Here is a 19,970-nt window from a genome sequence, read left to right as displayed (position 1 = left end):
ATCCTACTCGCGATCAAGAAAAAAAGGCATTATGCAATACCCGTAATTGTGGAATCTGGTGAAAGAAGCTTCTCGCGCCTCAAACTAATGAAGAATTACTTGAGTTCAACAATTCTCGTAGATATATTGAAACATTTAGTAATTCTTGTTATTGAGCGTGATCTATGTAGGAAACAGAATTTTTATGAAATACTGTATGACTTCGCTACACGCAAGGTTCGTACGTAGAATGAATAAAAAAATGCAAAGACGAATTTATTTTCTTATGCAAATTCTTAATTTTCACTTATTTTCCGTATCCCTACCCAAAATGAGCCCTGCGCAATCCGTTTAGCAAAGCAATGGTCAAGTCCGGCCTTGGCTACAGCCCAGAGACCTTCACTAGACAGGGGTCCCCCAGCTAGAGAAGAAAATCCATATTTCGAAGGGTCATCACTGCCAGTTGTGTGTTGTGCTTGAATGTGTATGAACAAGCTAGTTGACCTTTTGTTGTACTTGGTTGAGTGGACAGCTTATAAGGTGTGCAAGGTAGGACTGAGTAGAAAGGGGTCAGTAAACAACAGAACGCTGAAGTGGCAGGGGCGTAGCTAAAAATTTGCCATCATATGGGGGGCCCATTGAATGTCAAAATCTCATTCCTTGAAGGGGCTCTTGAGAGTGTCTTTGTAGTGAGAATACTTTAATTTTAACACTAGCTAAATCCCATTTACCTAAGCTAATGAACGAAAAATATTTTATGGTTGGGGGGTCGCCGTCTACTTTAAAACTGTATTAGGGGGGTCGCGGAGCTAAAAAGGATGAGAACCGCTGTCCTAAACTAATACAATGACTAATACACGAACCATAATCTTTTTCCGGAAGCTTCCGCCTCCGCAGCTGGCCAAAGACTAGCGGGTAACTTGCGTCCAGTTGGTAGGTGAGAGTCAAGTTAAATTTAGATCCCACGTCATCTCGAGCCAGGCCATATGTTTTGACTGCTGGGTCGTAGGTGTACATTAACCACCTGGGGACAGAGGGGAGATACTTTAATGAAAGGACTACCTTGGGAGAACATAGAGTACAGTTCGTGATTAGCTACCTTCAATCGAATTAAACATTGCACTCAATACAGAAGAAATGAAGAAACTAATAGTGAATAGAATAAAGGAAAATAGATAAACTCTCAACCGAGTCACAAGAAAGATAACGCCTATTATAAGCTAACCCGATAAGATCAACATCTAATCTTTTGATTCAGAATCGGACACAACAGAATGAGACAACACATGTTCCGAAAGCTCAAAATTGGAACCAGTGAAATCTGCCCATGTGAAATGTCACCAGAGAATGCTGACCATGTCCTACGACAACACAGGATAGCATAGGACAACATAGGACAACATAGGTCAATATTTGATAACATAGGACAACATAGGTCAATATTGACAACATAGGACAACATTTGACAACACAATAAAACAGGAGAGCATAGGACAACATAGTTCAATATTTGACAACATAGGACAACATTTGACAACACAATAAAACAGGAGAGCATAGGACAACATAGTTCAATATTTGACAACATAGGACAACATTTGACAACACAATAAAACAGGAGAGCATAGGACAACATAGGTCAACATTTGACAACATAGGACAACATTTGACAACACAATAAAACAGGAGAGCATAGGACAACATAGGTCAACATTTGACAACATAGGACAACATTTGACAACAGTAAAACAGGAGAGCATAGGACAACATAGGTCAACATTTGACAACATAGGACAACATTTGACAACACAATAAAACAGGAGAGCATAGGACAACATAGGTCAACATTTGACAACATAGGACAACATTTGACAACACAATAAAACAGGAGAGCATAGGACAACATAGGTCAACATTTGACAACATAGGACAACATTTGACAACAGTAAAACAGGAGAGCATAGGACAACATAGGTCAATATTTGACAACACAGGACAACATTTGACTACACAGCAAAAACAGGAGAGCATAGAACATAGTATTGGACAATGTAGGAAAACCTAGGACCTAAATATAGACACTTTTCCTGACCTCTGGTTACTTGATCTGTTGTACTCCGGCATGCGATTACCTCTAATGTACGAGGCAGAGAAGATGACAGCGTCAGCGCGGGTTATGTTGTCAACAAACTGACAGTGGTCGTAAGCACACATTTGGAAACTAAAAATAAATATATTTAAACCATTTAGCATACAAAGGTTAAAGGTCATATAAGCATAATACAATTTTGACTGTTATTGATAATATCGTCTTTATATTATATCTATTTCATCTGTTAATTGCAGAGACATTTTAAGTTCGGCCGATGATTACTTCCCTTGGATACAGTTTTAAATATAGTACATGTAAAATGTATCCAAGGTTTTAATTATCCTGGTCAAGACTGTCCTATATGTATTTCAAGTGTAAGGATTTGGTATCAAAGATAGATCTAAGCGCTTATTTACGGCATTGCTAATACTATAGCAGCATTAGGCTCGCCTAAAGAGAAAAAAAAAAGGAAAGGGGGTGGGGGGATCCATACGAAAAGAAAAAAAATATGCATATTAAATATAAAAAAATATATATAATACTTTTATTAAATCAAAACCTATGTAAGGGAAAGAACCGCCCAGTTACTGTAATTTCCATGAATACTGCAAGGTTTATTTCTATATTTCTATGTAAACCAAATTAATTAATTGCCACTAATTAATTAATTAGTTGGTTAATTTTTTGACTGACTCGTGTGTTGCCATCGACAACGGATAATTCGTGCAAAGATAATGGGGATGGGCAGAAATATCCAGACAGACAGACGGACAGACAGACAGACGGAAGAGTGAATACATGTAAAAAGTGAAAGTAAATTTCTCCTTTCAGACTATGCGGTCTATTAGGCAGATGATGTAAAGGTCATCTGTTTCTGTGGCCCACGGTTAACGAGGGTGTCATGTGGCAAGCACAACGCCCAACCGCCTTTACTTTTCCCCAACGACTGTCAGGTACCCACTAGAGCTGGGAGGACTCAGAGGCGCCCTAAGAATCCCGAAATAAAAAAAATCCCAGTCTTCGCCCGGATTCGAACTCGGGACGCCCGGTTCGGAAGCTAAGCGCTTTACCACTCAGCCACCGCGCTTAATATAAGCTTTGAAAAAAAAAAGGGAAATGATACTAAATAAAACTTAAGTACTCTGGTGTGTGTGTGTGTTGTGTGTGTGTGTAAAAGAAAGAGACTCTCTATAGCAGCGGTTCTCAACCTTTTATGCTCGGCGACCCTTTTTACAATCCCCCACTTAGCCGCGACCCCCCCCCCCCCCCCCCGCGCACACACAAACACAGCAATAGAAGAATAGACAATAACAATCCATTTTTTCAATGGTCTTTGGCGACCCCTGGCAAATCGTCAATCGACCCCCAAGGGGGTCGCGATCCACAGGCTGAGAACCCCTGCTGTATAGTCACTACTATATGACTTTTTATTGACTGGACTATGTTGACTAGTGTAATGACTCACCCTTGTCTAGAAACTCCTTCAACCGCGGCAAATACACTGAGGACAGTTGTTTGTGATTTTGACTTTTTGATTCTAAGGAAGTAAATTATTAAATTGGTGATATATTGAAATACTTATGCATATTTTCTTTACCACATTTAAGATCAATGAATCTTTTACAAACTGTCTTGTTACATCAAATAAGTACGGTGGCGGCGGAACCGAACTATTCAGAATTAAAATAAGATAAATCTAAATTAAATAAATTGAAATGTTGACTTCTTGAAGATAAATTAACTTTTTTTTTTAACTTGCAATGTTGAATCCTTCAAAATAAATGTTTTTTTTTTTCTAGAATGTTGACTCCTAGAAGATAAATCTGAGTGTTTTAAACCTTAATGTTCCAGAACAAAATTCTAAGTTTTTAAACTGTAATACTGACTCCTAGAAGATAAATCTGTTTTTAAAATGCAAGGTTGATTGACTTGACTCCTAAGAGATAAATCTAAGTATTTAAAAACTGAAATGTTGACTCCTAAAATACTGAACAAATGTCTGTTTACCTTTCGTTCTCCACATCCTCATTGTAAATGTAAGGAGATTGTGAGAGTCTCAGTTTTTCAACTTTATATGGATCATTGTAGTTCTGAACAGCCGAGATTTCATAGTCCTCATCACTCTGAGCAGTGGAACTTTGATTAACATTCGGTGTCGAACTTTGTGCATAATTGTTGATCAAAATTAAACTATTGTTATTTTTAATCCTTACATTTTCCTTTTTATTCCCTGAAATAAGATCTCCAGAATTTTTGTATCTTTCTGTTTCATGTCCTGTGTCTTGGCCTTCTGTTTCATGTCCTGTGTCTTGGCCTTCTGTTTCATGTCCTGTGTCTTGGCCTTCTGTTTCATCTTCTGTATCTTGGCCTTCTGTTTCATCTTCTGTGTCTTGGCCTTCTGTTTCATCATCTGTGTCTTGGCCTTCTGTTTCATCATCTGTGTCTTGGTCTTCTGTTTCATCTCCTGTGTCTTGGCCTTCTATTTCATCTTCTGTGTCTTGGCCTTCTATTTCATCTTCTGTGTCTTGGTCTTCTGTTTCATCTTCTGTGTCTTGGTCTTCTGTTTCATCTCCTATGTCTTGGCCTTCTGTTTCATCCCCTGTGTCTTGGTCTTCTGTTTCATCACCTGTGTCTTGGCCTTCTGTTTCATCATCTGTATCTTGGCCTTCTGTTTCATCATCTGTGTCTTGGCCTTCTGTTTCATCACCTGTGTTTTGTCTTCCAGTTTCATCCCCTCTGTCATGATTCAGTTCCTTTGAAGCATCTATTGATGTGGTCACGTGATTCAAACGCCTTTTGTAGGCCTGAGTTGTTTGGTAAATCTCCTGAATGATCAAACAAAATATACACAACACTCCCAGGTACAAGAAGAGTTGTTTCCCTGGAACAGACATTGCAACAGCTCTATTTATAGCCATATACGTCTGCTATGCTCCCGAATAGTGTGCAGTTCTGTATGCTCTACACATTTGTAGTCTTTAGCATTATGGTTGCAAAGGTTTTAGTGTATTTTACAGTTGCAAAAAAAATAGTTTATGTCAATAATAAATAACCAAAACTAATCAATAGGTTAACATGCGAATTTTAAATATAGGCACTTGAACACAAAACACATTTTCTGTATGATAAATATACACAGAAAACATAAAATTGAAACAGACTTCACAAACGATAAGCTAAACTTTTATGACATACAAATCAATAAAGACCAACACAATTGATGTTTTGGGTTTTTTTTTTATTCATGAACTACAAAACTGAAGAGCACTAAATCAATCTATTGAGTGATTGGTTTCTCATTAAATTCATTTTGTGCGGGCCAATCATCCCAATGTGTGTAAGCACATTGGCTGAGTTAATTCGAGTGACTAAAATAAAACAATTATAGGATATGCATCCTCTGTTTGGGACCCTTCAGGATAGAAGACTTTAAAGTAAAGTAGCAATTATACATAAAACTCTGAACCATAATCTTCAAATACAAAAACAAAACTGAATAAAATACTCAGAAAGACACAAAGATAAATGCGCATTCCTCGTTCCATATGCTAGGACAAATTTGTACAAATGCTCCTTCTTTCCTATGGCTATTAGAGCATGGAATGGGTTGCCTGAATCAGCCAGGAAAATCAATGACTTGGCAGAATTTAAGTCATTGATTGACTAGATTGAGATAGTAACACCCAAAGGGCATAGTCATTTTTTTTTGGAAGTGACGTTTGTATTTTATAACTAAAGTCTCAACCGAATCAAATAAAGTAGTACGCATAGTACATTTAATAGTTATGCAATAAATTTTTGTTAAAAATTAATTTTTATATAGCGCACCTATTTATGATGAAGCATAGCCCAGAGCGCTATGAGGTTCAATCTCTTTTGGACCTGTTGGAGAGGGAGGATCTGGAAGACGTGTTCCTTTCTGCCTTTAGGCGCTCAGCAATAACAACTTTGCTCAGGTCGGGATTGGAACTCGAGCCCCTGTGATAGGAAGCCAAGCTGTTTATACCACTTTTGGAATTTTTTTTTTTTCTAAAAATTGAGTTGTAAATATTTTTTTTTCTTCTACAAGACCGATCACTGGTAGGTGCGCTTATTATAAACAGAAGACGTTTAAAATTGACAAAACGTCAGATAAATAATGATTAAATGTCAAGAGAAGATAACTCAAGTTATGCAGTTATGAACAAGAAAGTGTTATTACTTCCCTTTATGATCGCCATACCGAAACTGAATGTGTAAAACAGATGAGTCTAATCAAACATTGACGAGACCTGGAGTCTGTTGTCTTATGTGTTCTTGGATGTGCAAAGGGGGAGGGGGGTAGTGAACATGTGATATACTAACACACGTTTGGATTGGATGAAGAATTAATGTCTGTAATTTTTTTAAAGTCCAGTTAAATAAATATTTCTATATTCCCCCCCCCCCCCCCCCAACCACCACCAACCCCCACATGACCAGGCAGCCATCCATAAAACTTCCTTTGGAAAACTTTACTGATTATGATTATATTATATTGCAAGCTATTCTTTTCAGTACATAATGTCCCAATAGATCAGTGATGCCCAACCATTTTCGGCCGGCGGGCCAGTTTAATTTTCGACACTCGTGTCGCGGGCCACATCATCGAATAGATAAAAAAAAAAGAAATAGAGAATAAACCATTTTAAATAGTTTTATTAGAAACACGTAGCACTATTTGGCCTACGTATCTTATCTTATCTTATCTTATCTTATATAATACAGACGTTACTTAAAAAAAGAAGATGATTACGTCCTACGCGTACACACGTATGGCTATTATGTAAGATCGGTTTCATTTGTTTTATTGGTGAAACGTTTGTCTACTCAATGAAGTGCTTGTAAACATGTTTAGGCGGGCCGGATAAAGCCACATCGCGGGCCGGATCTGGCCCGAGGGCCGTAGTTTGGGCATCACTGCAATAGATTTATTAATCATCACAGATGCATAGAAAAAAAAAAGTTTACCATGTTACAGTGACGTAATTATGAAATGGCTATGACGCAACATCCGGGAAGAATAGATCTAGATCTAGTGTAATACCCATACACCTCAGTATTGACAAATGTTGATCGTAGGATGTGACCTTTCACCTCCCTAACCACGTGATCTGTTTTCGCCATCTTGAATCCGTCTGGCCCCACTAATCATATTCATAGAGATAGGGCCTGGATTTGCAAATGAGTGACTTTTGTTCCTGGAAGGTTAATAAGAAATTGATCTGCTGTTTTTTTTTCTCTCAAGACACAATCAACTTCAAGCTAACGTTAGAAAAAAATGGGTGGGAGGGGGGAGGGAGAGGGTGAAATGGTTTGGCACGAGTGGAGGGGGGGGGGATGAGAGGTAAAGGCGTGGGTGCGAAAACGGAAGTGCGTGTGTGTGCGTGTGTGTGTTTCAAACGTTTTCTACAGGCGATGACAGCGGGCAGAGTTTGAATCCGGGACGTTTGGAACTAGTGACGTAGCTAGGAATTTGCCATCATTTATGGGCCCCGGGGGAGGGCTTGACCTCTTTGGGAGCCCCTGCATTTTGCGTAATATTTAATGTAAAAAAAACACTCATTTTGGGGGCCCCCCTCAAGTGGGGGACCGGGTGGTTTTCAAATTCTCCCCCTCCCTAGCTACGCATCTGTTCGGTACGACAGTCCAAAGTCCATACCACAGTTCCGGTGTACGCCATTGAAACTTTAACATGTCACAAAATATGTCGTAATTATTAACATGTTTTGTAAAGCTAGGGCCTACATATGATCAGTGCAGGCCTTTTGTGAATGGAGGCCCTAATTCAAGTGAATTTGGTGACCCCCGAATGAAATTTAAAAAAAAATAAATAAAAAGAAACAGCGAACAAGTAAAGTTACGCGATTTATTAAAAACCTGCTTGTCTTTACGTAAATCGACCAATAACAGAAAATCATGTATCGCAGCGGTTCTCAACCTTTTAAGCCCGGCGACCCCTTTTTACAACCCCCCACTCTGCCGGGACTCGCACCCCACACACAACAATAGAGGAGTAGCAAAACAATCCATAGTTTCGATGGTCTAATGCGACCCCTGGCAAATGGTCAATAGACCCCCAAGGGGGTCGCGATCCACAGGTTGAGAACCCCTGATGTATCGCAATTTCTGTAGTAGAGACAGAGTTAGACTAGTCAACTAGTCAGAGAGTCATAGAGCAACTATTCCTGTTGGGTGTTTTATATTTTAGTAAATTTTTTTTATTGCACTTGCATCATAGTTAACAACAGTACACCTAAACATTAGCAGACGATAGTCTTACTAGAGAGAGACTTACTGAAAGACAGACATACAAACAGACAGAAAGACAAATAGAGAGACAGACACTAGACAGACAGAGGGACAGTAAAACAGAGGCTGACTCCAATATATTACCTCCCCATTTTCCACTGCGTTTTCTCTTCTTTTTCTCTCCCCTTGTATTTTATTGCATTAGTCGTGCGGTTTGCGCGCTGGACTGTCGTTCGGATTTATCGACGGTCGAGGGTTCAAACCCTGCCCGCTCCCATCCCCCGTCGTCCTGCGGTAGGTTTGGACTAGGAAGTAAACTATCTTCAACTCTGAAGGAACATCCGAAACATGTCAAACATTTTACAAACAAACAAACAAACAAACAAACAGACAGAAAGACAAATAGAGAGACAGACACTAGACAGACAGAGGGACAGTAAAACAGAGACAGACTCCATTATATTACCTCCCCATTTTCCACTGCGTTTTCTCTTCTTTTTCTATGCTATTGTATTTTATAGCATAAATAATGTAAACCAAAGTTAATAAATCGAAAGCTATACAAGGAGGAGACAACCTTGTTTAATTTTTATCTTTAGAATCCCCAATTTTCGTTCACATTTGTTTAAAAAAATATTCTAGACGTGATCAATTTGAAAAGAATATTTTAATAAGTAAATACGAATCTATGATAAACGAGATGAAAAAAATCAGAGCAAATAACTCAAGACGGTTGCATGTCAAACACAAGAAGCTTCTGGAAGCAACTGACAGAAGGCGTTAAAACACATTAGGCCAATTTCCGTCAGAGTTCTTCTCACCTGACAACCGCTAAATATAGACCTGATACGTCACAGGCGAGAAACCTGCTTTAATATTAGGATCTGTAACTCTTGTTTGAATTCTGCTAGAATAATATCAAAATACGGGCGATGTGTGTCTGAGTGTGTTAGCCCATATACCATGTGAACCCTATGCCTTGTGTATTCTCTTTGTTTTGTGTACTCTATGTGTATTGTGTACTTTACGTGTCTCGTGTAATTTCCCTATGTATCTTTTGTATTCTATATGTCTTGATGAAGCTATCAAAAAATCAAACAAAGCATTAGGGTTTATTAAAAGAAATTTCTATAAAGCAAAGAAGAACATACAACTAAAATGTTATTTAACCTTGGTTAGGCCAATAATAGACTATGCATCCTCCGTTTGGGACCCCTCAACTCAAGAAAACATTAAGAAACTGGAACAGACACAAAATAGAGTAGTGAGATTCATAACAAACGAATATTCACATTTGACTAGAGTAACACCTTTAGTAAAATCACTAAATTTAGAAAGCCTTCGGGACAGAAGACTCAAAAGTAAAGTAGCAATTATACATAAGACACTGAACCATAATCTTTAAATACAAAAATACAATTTAATAAAATGTGTACAAATACTCCTTCCTCCCTAATGCTATTAGAGCATGGAATGGATTGCATGAGCTAACCAGAAAAACCAGTGACTTGGCAGAATTTAAGTCATTGGTTAATATGCATGACTGAATGCATGACTCGTAGGACGTACTCATCTTCTTTTTTTGAAGTAACGTCTGTATTAAATAAGATAAGATAAGATATTCTGCGTATCTTGTGTATTCTAAATGCTTGTGTATTCTATGTATCTGGTGTATGCTATGTGTCCTGTTTAATATATGTGTCTTGTGTATTCTATGTGTCTTGCGTCTTGTTTTCACTATGTAAATGTTTACCAAATAATAGATGTAAAAAAAATTCCAGAAAATAAAAAAAAAAAGAATTGAAGATCATTCAAGACTAGAAAAAGATTAGAGATTGCCAATTCGGGAATTCTGGAAATATTATTAAGTATGTTGAGAAAAAAATTCTTTATCCATATGCTAGGACAAATTTGTACACGCGCTCATCCCATTGCAATCAGAGCATGAAGCGAGTAGCCTGAATCAGCCAGGAAAACCAATGACAGTGTTTAAGTTTTTAATTAGCATTCACGTCTAGATTAATACGCCTATATGGATAGACTTAAAAATGTTTGTAAAATGTTTTACATGTTTCGGATGTTCCTTCAGCGTTGAAGATAATTACTTCCTAGTCCAAACCTCCCGCAGGACGACGGGGGATGGGAGCGGGCAGGGTTTGAACCCTGGACCATAGATAAATCTGAACGACAGTCCAGCGCGCAAACCGCACGACCAGGCAGCCATCCAATAGGACGTAAGACGTAATTATCTTCTAGTCTGATGGAACGTCTGAGTGGGATAAGAAGGGACAGTGTGATATGAATGATATTAGATAATATTAGATGGAGGTTATTCCAACGGCAAGCATCTCATATCGACTCTGACAACCAGCTCAACTCCTGGTCTTCAGGTGTGGCTGAGATATATTAAATATAGGCCTCTAGGTGTTGGGGTCTAGAAATAAATTGTAGATGCATTAGTTTAATGCAGCGGTTCTCAACCTTTGAGCTCGGCGACCCCCTTTTTACAATCCCCCACTCTGTCGCGACCCCCCCCCCTTACACAAATACAGAATTGTAGGGTAGACAATACCAATCCATATTTTCGATGGTCTTAGGCGACCCCTGGCAAATGGTCAATCAACCCCCCAAATGGGTCGCGACCCACAGGTTAAGAACCCCTGGTTTAATGTGTCAGACAGAATTTTAAAAAATAATAATATTTAAAAAAAACTCATACATTGTAATAAAAATTGTCATTAAAACCATACAGCAGAACTAGAGTCAATGACTGTTCTCCATATAGGAGAAGGGACAGTCTGCGGGAAAAAAATGGCGCCTAGACCAGTAAGCTTTGGGCAGGAGGGGCCTTAAGTTAAGTTAGAAAAAAACAATACGTAACTATACAATCTTCTATATACATAACAACTTCCCTAGCAGAGTTGTTAGAATGTTTGCATTAAGGAGGCGTGAGCCATGAGTTCCAATTCAGGTCGTTCCATTCCTTTTTTGTTTTTGTTTTTTGTTTTTGTAAATGCTTTGAAAAAACTATTACGATAAAATTCCCCCAGATATCACTTTCTTTCTCTCCCCCCCCCCACTTCTCCCCCCTTTCCAACTGGTCCAGACAAGTGCTAGGATCATAGCGTGTCAAGAACGCTAACAGCATGAAAAAAAGCGCTAAACCAAAACAATGGGTAAAAATATTTCTAATCGCATAGATTTATTTTTGTTAGTCTAGAACTCTAGATCTATTACAAATGTGATTACATGCATGATCCGAACTAATTGATAACAATTACACTTGTATAAGCTTTGAGATTTAAAATATAGTATTTTTATGTTGTTGTTTTTTAGGGCTGCCATTTTCACATTAAGTAGTATGGCAGGGTGGCTAAAAACGTAAATGTCGTGGGTTTAATCCCCTTCCTGGCCATTTGTTTCTCTTTATTTTTCAATTAAAATGTAACTGTCTATTAATTAATTAATTATCTGAACATAAAGTAGGAATTTATTATTTGTTTCATATCAGTTGTTTCTCTCTCTCTCTCTCTCCGATTTTTCTAAATTCTCACTTTCAAACCCAGTGCGAACTGATGAAATCTGGCATAGCGATTGGCATTAATGTCATGTCCATTCAGTTGTTACAATGTCAGATCCATCTGGCCACTTGACATGACGGACAACCAGCAGAAGAGATCTCGTGTATCGGTCAAGTGTCCAAATCAGATTTGTAGCTGTCAATACCTTGAGACACTGCAGCCAGTTGTTGCCTTTGGAACGCTAATTTTAAATAATTTCGTTTCCTTTTAGCGACGAAGTTTCAATACACTATCTTATCTTATTTCATTTTATAAATTACAGACGTTCCTTTAAAATAGAAGATAATGACGTCATACGTGTTTCCATTTGTGTGATCTTGTCTTGTATATTAGTTGGAGAATTAAACTCTGCTAAGAGTTATTGGCTTTCCCGGCTGTCTCAAGTAACCCACTCATGCTAATATGGCATTAGGGAAGAGGGAGCACTTCTAGGAGTTTGTCCTAGTATATGGTATGAAAAATAGTGCCACATTTTTCAGTATCTTTTTGTATTCCTGAGTATTAATAAGGCTGCTTTTTTTTTGTATTTCTAAATTATGGTTTAGTGTTTTATGAATAATTGCTACTTTACTATAATGCTGTCCCGAAATGTCACTAAATTTAGTGATTTTAATGATGAAATTTAGGCCTAATGCTTTTTGTCACAATAATAATAATATAAAAAAAAACTGAGCTGGAAAAACAACGAAAATATGGGAACCTTGGCTTGGAGATTAAGCGTTTATGGAAGTTATCTAAAATAACAATATACCCCATTGTTATATCAACCGAGGGAATAATAACAACTGACCTCACAGATACCTTCAAGGCCCTTGGCATTCCTAGGAACATTCTCGTTGCCTGTCAGAGGGCGGTACTTCTGCAAACCTGCCACATCACCAGAAAATTCCTCAGTGGAAACTGTTAAAGGGACTACGATGAATTTTGTTTCTCTTTAGCGAAACTCGACCCTGGCAGCGCCAGAGAATGACCACTCGTTCCTTTCTAACATAATAATAATAATCTTTATTGTCCGTGTGGAGATGTGTCTTACAATTTGTGCATTACACCAAACAAAAAACATTATTAACTATAAGAAACTAAAATGTACATTCACACCAGACTCACTCATAATTTACATGTGACAAGTTTATATCTTTGCTATGTCTTTACAATCGGTGTCTTGTATCTTACTATCACAAACTCTTGACCCAAGGGGTTAATTTTTATTTCTAGAATCTTTTTTATAGATTTTTAGGGAAACTTTATTTTTCATTTGACTCACTATTTCTGACTACTTTGAAAAAATATCTTTTTATGTCCCATATTTATTTATTGACTTTAGCAGAACTTGAGTGGTAAAGGGGGACAAGCCGCTGGGCTTAATGAGAGGTCTTGAGCCTGAATCCAGAATAGATTTAACTCGAGCTAAAGTATTGCTTTTCTTGTTCGAGTGAAATAAGCATCCTGAGATGAGCTTCAATTAGTAGCAAGGCTGGATGGGCTAATCCTCCCGTAAAGTCGTGGAGAGTAACTCTGCCGTTCGGCGTAATGCCTCATAGCTCCCATACAGGTCCAGTGACTGTGCAGATACATACCTCCGCAGCTCTCTTCTCCGAGATACCCCCTCCACACACTTGCCCTTAAGTAAGATTTGACCAGAGCACACTGGACCGTGGCCATTCGTTATAGACTTGTTTTTTTTTAAAAGGTTATCGACATTAATGGACCTCATTCACCAATCGTAAATAAACACATTAAGCCACGACGTAGTATTGATAAAACAATGAAAAATACGTATCACGTGACAGCCTTTATGGATTACATAATGTGTATAGAAGATATAAAGAATCACGTGGCTAAATGGTGTCTGTTTACGATTGGTGAATGAGGTCCATTCGAACTTTAGGGAACAAGTCTTCTTGATGGAGAGCTGAAACTACGGTCCCTGAGCTAGATGGGTGCTTATGAAAATAAATAAAATGTTTTATTGTTAACTATTGTTAGTTATTTTGACGACGACCTAATTTTCTACACAAGGCTTATCTCCCATTTGTTAGCATTCTCTCTATATACAACAACATGGATTAATTACGAGTAATTGATGAGATAATTGGATAATTTTTTTTGATTGATTCATGTTTTGTGAAGGATAATGAATAACTGCGCAAAGTTTCAACTTGATCCGAGAAATGGAAGAGCTAGAAATAACGCATGTGTTCCAGACAGCAATAATGAGTTCATATAAGCCTCGTCACATAATTGACGTTCATGGCATTTAATTACATTCTTGGATATTTATAGAACTAACTAATTTCATAATCCCCTGATAAATGGATGATCCGACGATATCACGGCCTTGACGACCTTGCTGTCTTGATAAGAGCAGGCGTTTTAAGTCCTACTCACTGTGCTCCTGTTCTTATCATTGACCTTGTCATCTTTAATCAGTGGCGTAGCTAGGGTGGGGGGAGGGAGGGGGAGAATTTGAAAATCCCCCCCCCCCGGGCCCTTTACTTGAGGGGGTCCCCTAAATGAGTGTTTTTTTACATTAAAATATTAAATATTACGCAAAATGCAGGGGCCCCCAAAGAGGTCAAGCCCTCCAGGGCCCCCCAACGATGGCCAATTCCTAGTTACGCCACTGAGACTTTAATTCTTTTAAATTTCTCTTTAAATTCTCTTTAATTTCTCTTTAATTTCTCCTTCTTATCTTGTATATTTCTAAATTCTTCTGGCAAAGTTAGTCATTTAGTCCCTCCCCCTCAAAGCAAGGTGCTCCAGTTATCTTCCGCTTAAACTCTGACCCTACATTCATCGTCCTTAACCCTGAGATTTCTTTCACAACACCCCCCGCCCCCTGCCACCCCCTACGCCATTTCATCACTTTCCATGGTGCCCTGTCCCCTAATGTTTTCAAAGAAGTTGAACTGGAATTGAAGTTCGAATGGTCCTCACACGTTGGGTCCAAAGATCTAATCAACCGTCATGCGTTCCTCTTTTCATGTCGTCTTCCGCCCCCCCCCCCCCCTTCCCCCGCAGCTTCTGGCAGACACGCAGATTGCATTAGACTGTACAATGGAGACAGGATATTGACGACTGGCGCAGAGCCGGGGCGCTGGTACAGAGCGGGGCGCCCTAATCGATGAAACACACTAATCGTTCGGCGGCGCTGGCTCCTGAATGAAAACAGTTCGAAAAACAAAACATATAGAGGAGAGGGGGCTGACTGGATAGGTAGGGAGAAGAAGGGGGCACTGCATGTTTTTTTGTAAATTAATATCTATTGTGTAGAAGTTTTAAAGAACGGGAGACGCCCCTGCACAATTACAAGGAAAGTAGAAAGAGATTAAATAAAATAGTCATCTAAAGATAAGCTTACACAAAGATTTTACTGACCAAAAAAAAAAAACGGCCGGTAAAATATAGACTTTTGGACGGCTGGCTGGTCGTGCGGTATGCGCGCTGGACTATCGTTCAGTCTTCTCGATGGTCCCGGGTTCATACCCTGCCCGCTGCCATCCCCAGTCGACCTGCGGCAGGTTTGGACAAGGAAGTAGATTATCTTCCACTCCGAAGGAACATCCGAAACATGTAAAACATTTACAAACAAAATATAGATTTTTGCTACAATGCAGAGTTTTGGTGAAATGTAAACTTTTGATAAAATTTACACTTTTGGTAAAATGTAGACTTTTTGTGTAAATGCAGACTTTTGGTAAAAAGCAGTCTATCGATAAAATGTATACCTTTCGAAAAATTTAGAATTTTAATAAAATACAGACTTTTGGTAAATGTAGACTTTTGTGAAATAAAAACTTTTGGTAAAAATACGTTTGATAAATTGAAGACTATTTGATAAAATACAGACTTTGGTAAAAAAAAAATGTAGAAATTTTTTTTAAAGCAGACTTTTGATAAAATGCAGATTTTTGTCAAATTCGGTAAAATGCAGATTTTTTGGCAAAAATGAGACTTTTGATAAAGTGCAGACTTCTGGTAAAATACAGGCATTAGTATAAAACACTTGACATGTATTGCTGGTAGACAATGTGAACACTTTATTTCCATCAGTCCCAAATTCTGGGATCAAGTTAAAACTTTGCAAAAGTATTCAATGACGAGGACACTACAGGAATCAATCACAAAGTAAACCAATTTGGGGGGAGGGGGCGGAGAAAGGGAGGGGAAGAAGGGGGCAGGCATTGTCATTCACTGTTGTCTGAGAGTTAACTCTTTATCTCCGTAATTATTTTTCCACGTTCTGACAGAATTGTTCATTATTTCACATCTGTACAGTCAACCCTGTTATCATTAAACTTCAAAAACATTTTTTGTTTGTAATCAGAAAGCGTTACTTTTGGGTATAGAACTTTAGGAGAATGCGTGCTCTTTTTATATAACACAAATTAAAGTTTATAAAACCAAAAATTAATTAAATTTAATGGGGTCAAATCAACGTTAGAATCGTTAGTTAAGAGAGAGAGAGATAAAGTGACCCTTCGATCTATGGAGCAGACGATGTAAAACTCATCATTTTCTGTGACCCACGGTTTACGAGGGCGTCATGTGACCAGCACAACTTTTCCCCAACTAATTATTATTATTATTATAGCTTTTATATAGCGCTACTTTCCTGCTTATAGCATGCTCAGAGCGCTTTTTATCCAATCTCATTTGTGGACCAGTTGGGGGGGGGGGGGTAATTGCCTTTAGGTGCTCAGTAAACACAACTCTGCCCGAGTCGGGTGTCGAACCTCGAGCCCCCCTACTAGGTAGCCAAGCCAAGCCAAGTTCAAGCGAACTTGGCCTCTCGATCACACTTCCCACTGTCAGGTACCTATTAGAGTTGGATGGACTTAGGGGCGAAGTAACAATTCTTAAGTTCAAAAACCGATTCTTTACCAAGATTCGTACCTGAGAGCCCTCGGTCTGGAAAACCAAGTTCTGTACCCCTAAACCAATACGCCCTCTTGTTTGAAAGTATTTAGAATGAAAAAAAAAATTGCTTCCGTTCGCAACAAAATTTCTGTATTAACTCTTTCTCTCCTAACTGACGATACCAGCGTTGATTCCACCAGAATGTGGTAAATAATTACGTAGAGAAAGAGTTAAATGACCCAGACCCGTCTAGGCGGTACATCTAATTCTGTTTAACTTTACTATTAATATACTATATCTGTAACAAATAGAGGTTTGATGTAATTAAGTTTTTGGATGGCTGAACATCAGGGTCACGTGGCTAGTTTTAAAGTCAACATGACGGGTCAAGGCCTTCATTATCCCGGAATTTCAGAATTACAGGACCGTTAAATTGAATGTCCAGTGTAGCAGACATCGTAAATATTGTTGACCACCCTTCGATGTCCAAGCTGGACATAGCGAGAAATAGATTTGTGTGGGTGTCTGTCTGTGATCATGTGTGTGTGAGCGTGTTAGTGTTGCATGCCTGTGTGTAAGCGTGTGTGTGTGTGTTTACGTATATGTGGCCATGTGTTGGCATTCCAACTTTTTAAAAAATTAATACATTTTAATTATGTAATTTTGTAAATTAATTGTTTTTATTTAGGGCGTCTTTCTTGCCTGGAACATGTTCAGAGCGCTATGGTCCAATCTCTTTTGTGGATCAGTTGGGGGGGGGGGGGGTATATGGGAGAAAGTTTTCCGTGCTGCCTTTAGGCGCTTAGCAAACACAACTCTACTCGAGTCTGGATTCGAACTCGTCCCCTTCGTCAAGCTGTAGCCAAGCGTTTTGGCCTCTCGCCCACACATCCCACATTATCGTATATAATTATATTTTTTTTGCACATTCTCGTTTTTTTTTTTTTGTTTTTTTTTTGGTTTGTTGGCAATGTGGTAATTTTTAATAAAATAAATTTTGCTTGGCTTTTGCTTGCCGAATAAGTTACGGGCGTTTTTTTTCTTCAGCAATGAAGGCTGTCACTGTTCAAGCTCTGGATGACTGTCTCCACAGTGCGAAGTGCACATCACAAACCAGGCAGCACAAACCAGACAGCGATTATTTTGTTTATTTTCTTTTCGTAACCATTTTGATTTAAACATAGCTAGCAAACTACTACTTACTTAATTCCTGTGCACTCCCAGGGGAGCATAGGGCCTCAACCACACCTCTCCACCGAACTCGGTTCTGAGCAGCTTTCTTCATTTGCTACCATGTCATTCCAGTACCCTCAGCTTCACTGATGACTGACCTCTTCCAGGTTTGGTGGGGTCTGCCCACTTTCCTCTTGGGTTCCAGTCAACATTGGTAGCTGGTTTTCGCAGGGTGTGTCCTATCCAGCTCCATTTTCGTTTTGTGATGTCTTGGGCTATGGGCTTTTGTCTAGCTCTCTCCCACAAATCGATAGTAGTTATCTTTTCTGGCCACCTAATTCCTAATATCCGGCGTAGGCATCTGTTAACAAAGGTCTGGAGCTTTTCCATATTTGTTTTAGTGACTCTCCAAGTTTCTCCAAGCAACTACTAGCACTACGCTAATCCCGCCGTTCTGCGAAGACTGATGCCTAGAAAGTAGTCCAACTTTATTTGTTACCGTTTATTTAAACAAAAACATCATTACAATGTAAAATGAAAACAAAAATAAAAACATGTTTTTGTCTTGGCCATAAACTTAATTATTGTTCCGTGTTGTTTTTCACTTCAAAGTTTCGGTAATTAGACTAATCTAGAGATTCTGCGGAATCTTTTTTTTTTTATAGGAGAGTCGATTTAGACAAACACACATACCAGCGAACAAATTGCAACTGCAAGATTCTATCTCTGATCTTTAACAAGGATGGCTGTGTGGTCTTGTGGTATCCATTCTGGACTGTTTTTTATGGAGGGCCCTGGGTTCGAAACCTGCCCGCCGCCACCCCCAGTGGGAGACTTAGGCTAAGTTGTAATCATCTTAAAATGTGAAAGAACATTTAAAACTTGTAAAACAATCAAGTGTCCCAAATTATGGATGACTTATCCACGGATTGACGTTTTACTGTGAAAGTGAGTTTCTAATAAACTTAAAAAAAAAAAAAATCAAACACCATAAAATCTTGAATTCGTTTATTTTGTAACATGCATAATACAACTCTGAACACAAGGATTGTACCAACTAAATCAAGGTCTTTCACAGTGTTGTTGGCGTGCATATGCAGCAGGTCATTTAGGTCATGTCATATGTCAGTGTCAGTGCCATGGATTGACAAAAGAAGGTGTGAAACAAAAGTTTTTGACAGTAAATTAATTAAAGATTAACTTCTTTCCAGTCAGTAGCATAATATTCCATTTTAAATTGTCCTGTGTTAAGAGCTTGGGGAGGGGGGGGGGCTGGTCTCAAAGTATTGCAAGAATGACTCCTTGCCTGGGGGCAGGTTGTTTACTGCTAAGTCAAGTGTGTAATGGTCAATGAAGTGTCAACTGCACAGTCTAATGGCTTGTGGTCAGTGAAGCACTGCCTAGGTGTGTCAAGAGTCTATTTGGGCATTATCTAAGTTTCTGTGTATGCCTAATGGTCAGAGTAGTGTACACTGGTCAGTCAATCTTCTTCTGTTAATTACTTACAAGTCGTACTGAGTTTGTACTGGTCAGTGGTTATCACACCTCCAAGCCAGTGTCTTTAGTGAATGTCATTTGAGTCAGTCCATTGCCTAATGCCATCACTCACACGGACTGGTTGCTGGAAGGGCAATCAGGCTCGCACTACTGGCGCTCAGAGGCAACAAGGATTCGAACTCTCTGTCCGTTTCTTCTTGTTCAGGCTCGCGTATCGTCGGGAAGTTGGTGGTGGCAACAGCGCCGTTGTTCCAGGAGGAAGAGAATCTGTATTTGCTGACCAATTGTTGATCTTTATACAACCAAACCTGGTCAAGTGGTCAAATTCAAAAAAGTTTCAAGGGCAATTTGAAATACAATGCAAATTTGTGTAAAAACTATTTATTTATTCAAAGCAAAATGAATCCAATAGAAATGACTGACTTTAATATAAATATGTTGAAAAGGGTTTAAAACAACATAAAAACATGGGCATAATACGCTATATTAAATTTTACATTTTTCTGTTTTTGAGAGCT

At 38.7% G+C, this 19,970-nt stretch overlaps 2 protein-coding genes across 2 annotated transcripts in view; both read right to left on the bottom strand.

The window, feature by feature from the left end:
* Nucleotides 1-632: 632 nt before the first annotated feature.
* Nucleotides 633-5,209, bottom strand: LOC129922102 (uncharacterized). Its single transcript, XM_056006681.1, has 5 exons — nucleotides 4,079-5,209; nucleotides 3,537-3,608; nucleotides 2,072-2,200; nucleotides 843-1,003; nucleotides 633-661 (listed from the first exon to the last, which is right to left on the bottom strand). Exons 1-5 carry the CDS (start codon nucleotides 4,987-4,989, stop codon nucleotides 633-635), a joined length of 1,302 nt encoding a protein of 433 aa, XP_055862656.1. The 5' UTR covers nucleotides 4,990-5,209.
* A 13,739-nt stretch (nucleotides 5,210-18,948) lies between these two features.
* The window catches only part of LOC106080058 (proton-coupled folate transporter-like), a 32,787-nt gene continuing 31,765 nt past the window's right edge, over nucleotides 18,949-19,970 (bottom strand). The window contains exon 9 of the mRNA XM_056007199.1: nucleotides 18,949-19,760. Coding sequence (XP_055863174.1) covers nucleotides 19,557-19,760 — 204 coding nt within the window. The 3' untranslated portion in view covers nucleotides 18,949-19,556. The remainder of the gene's footprint in view (nucleotides 19,761-19,970) is intronic.

The sequence above is a fragment of the Biomphalaria glabrata genome, chromosome 12 (genome assembly GCF_947242115.1).
Source record: "Biomphalaria glabrata chromosome 12, xgBioGlab47.1, whole genome shotgun sequence".
Taxonomy (NCBI): Eukaryota; Metazoa; Mollusca; class Gastropoda; family Planorbidae; genus Biomphalaria; species Biomphalaria glabrata.
The sequence above is the reverse complement of the archived record's forward strand: the minus strand, read 5'-3'. Positions and strand labels throughout refer to the sequence as shown.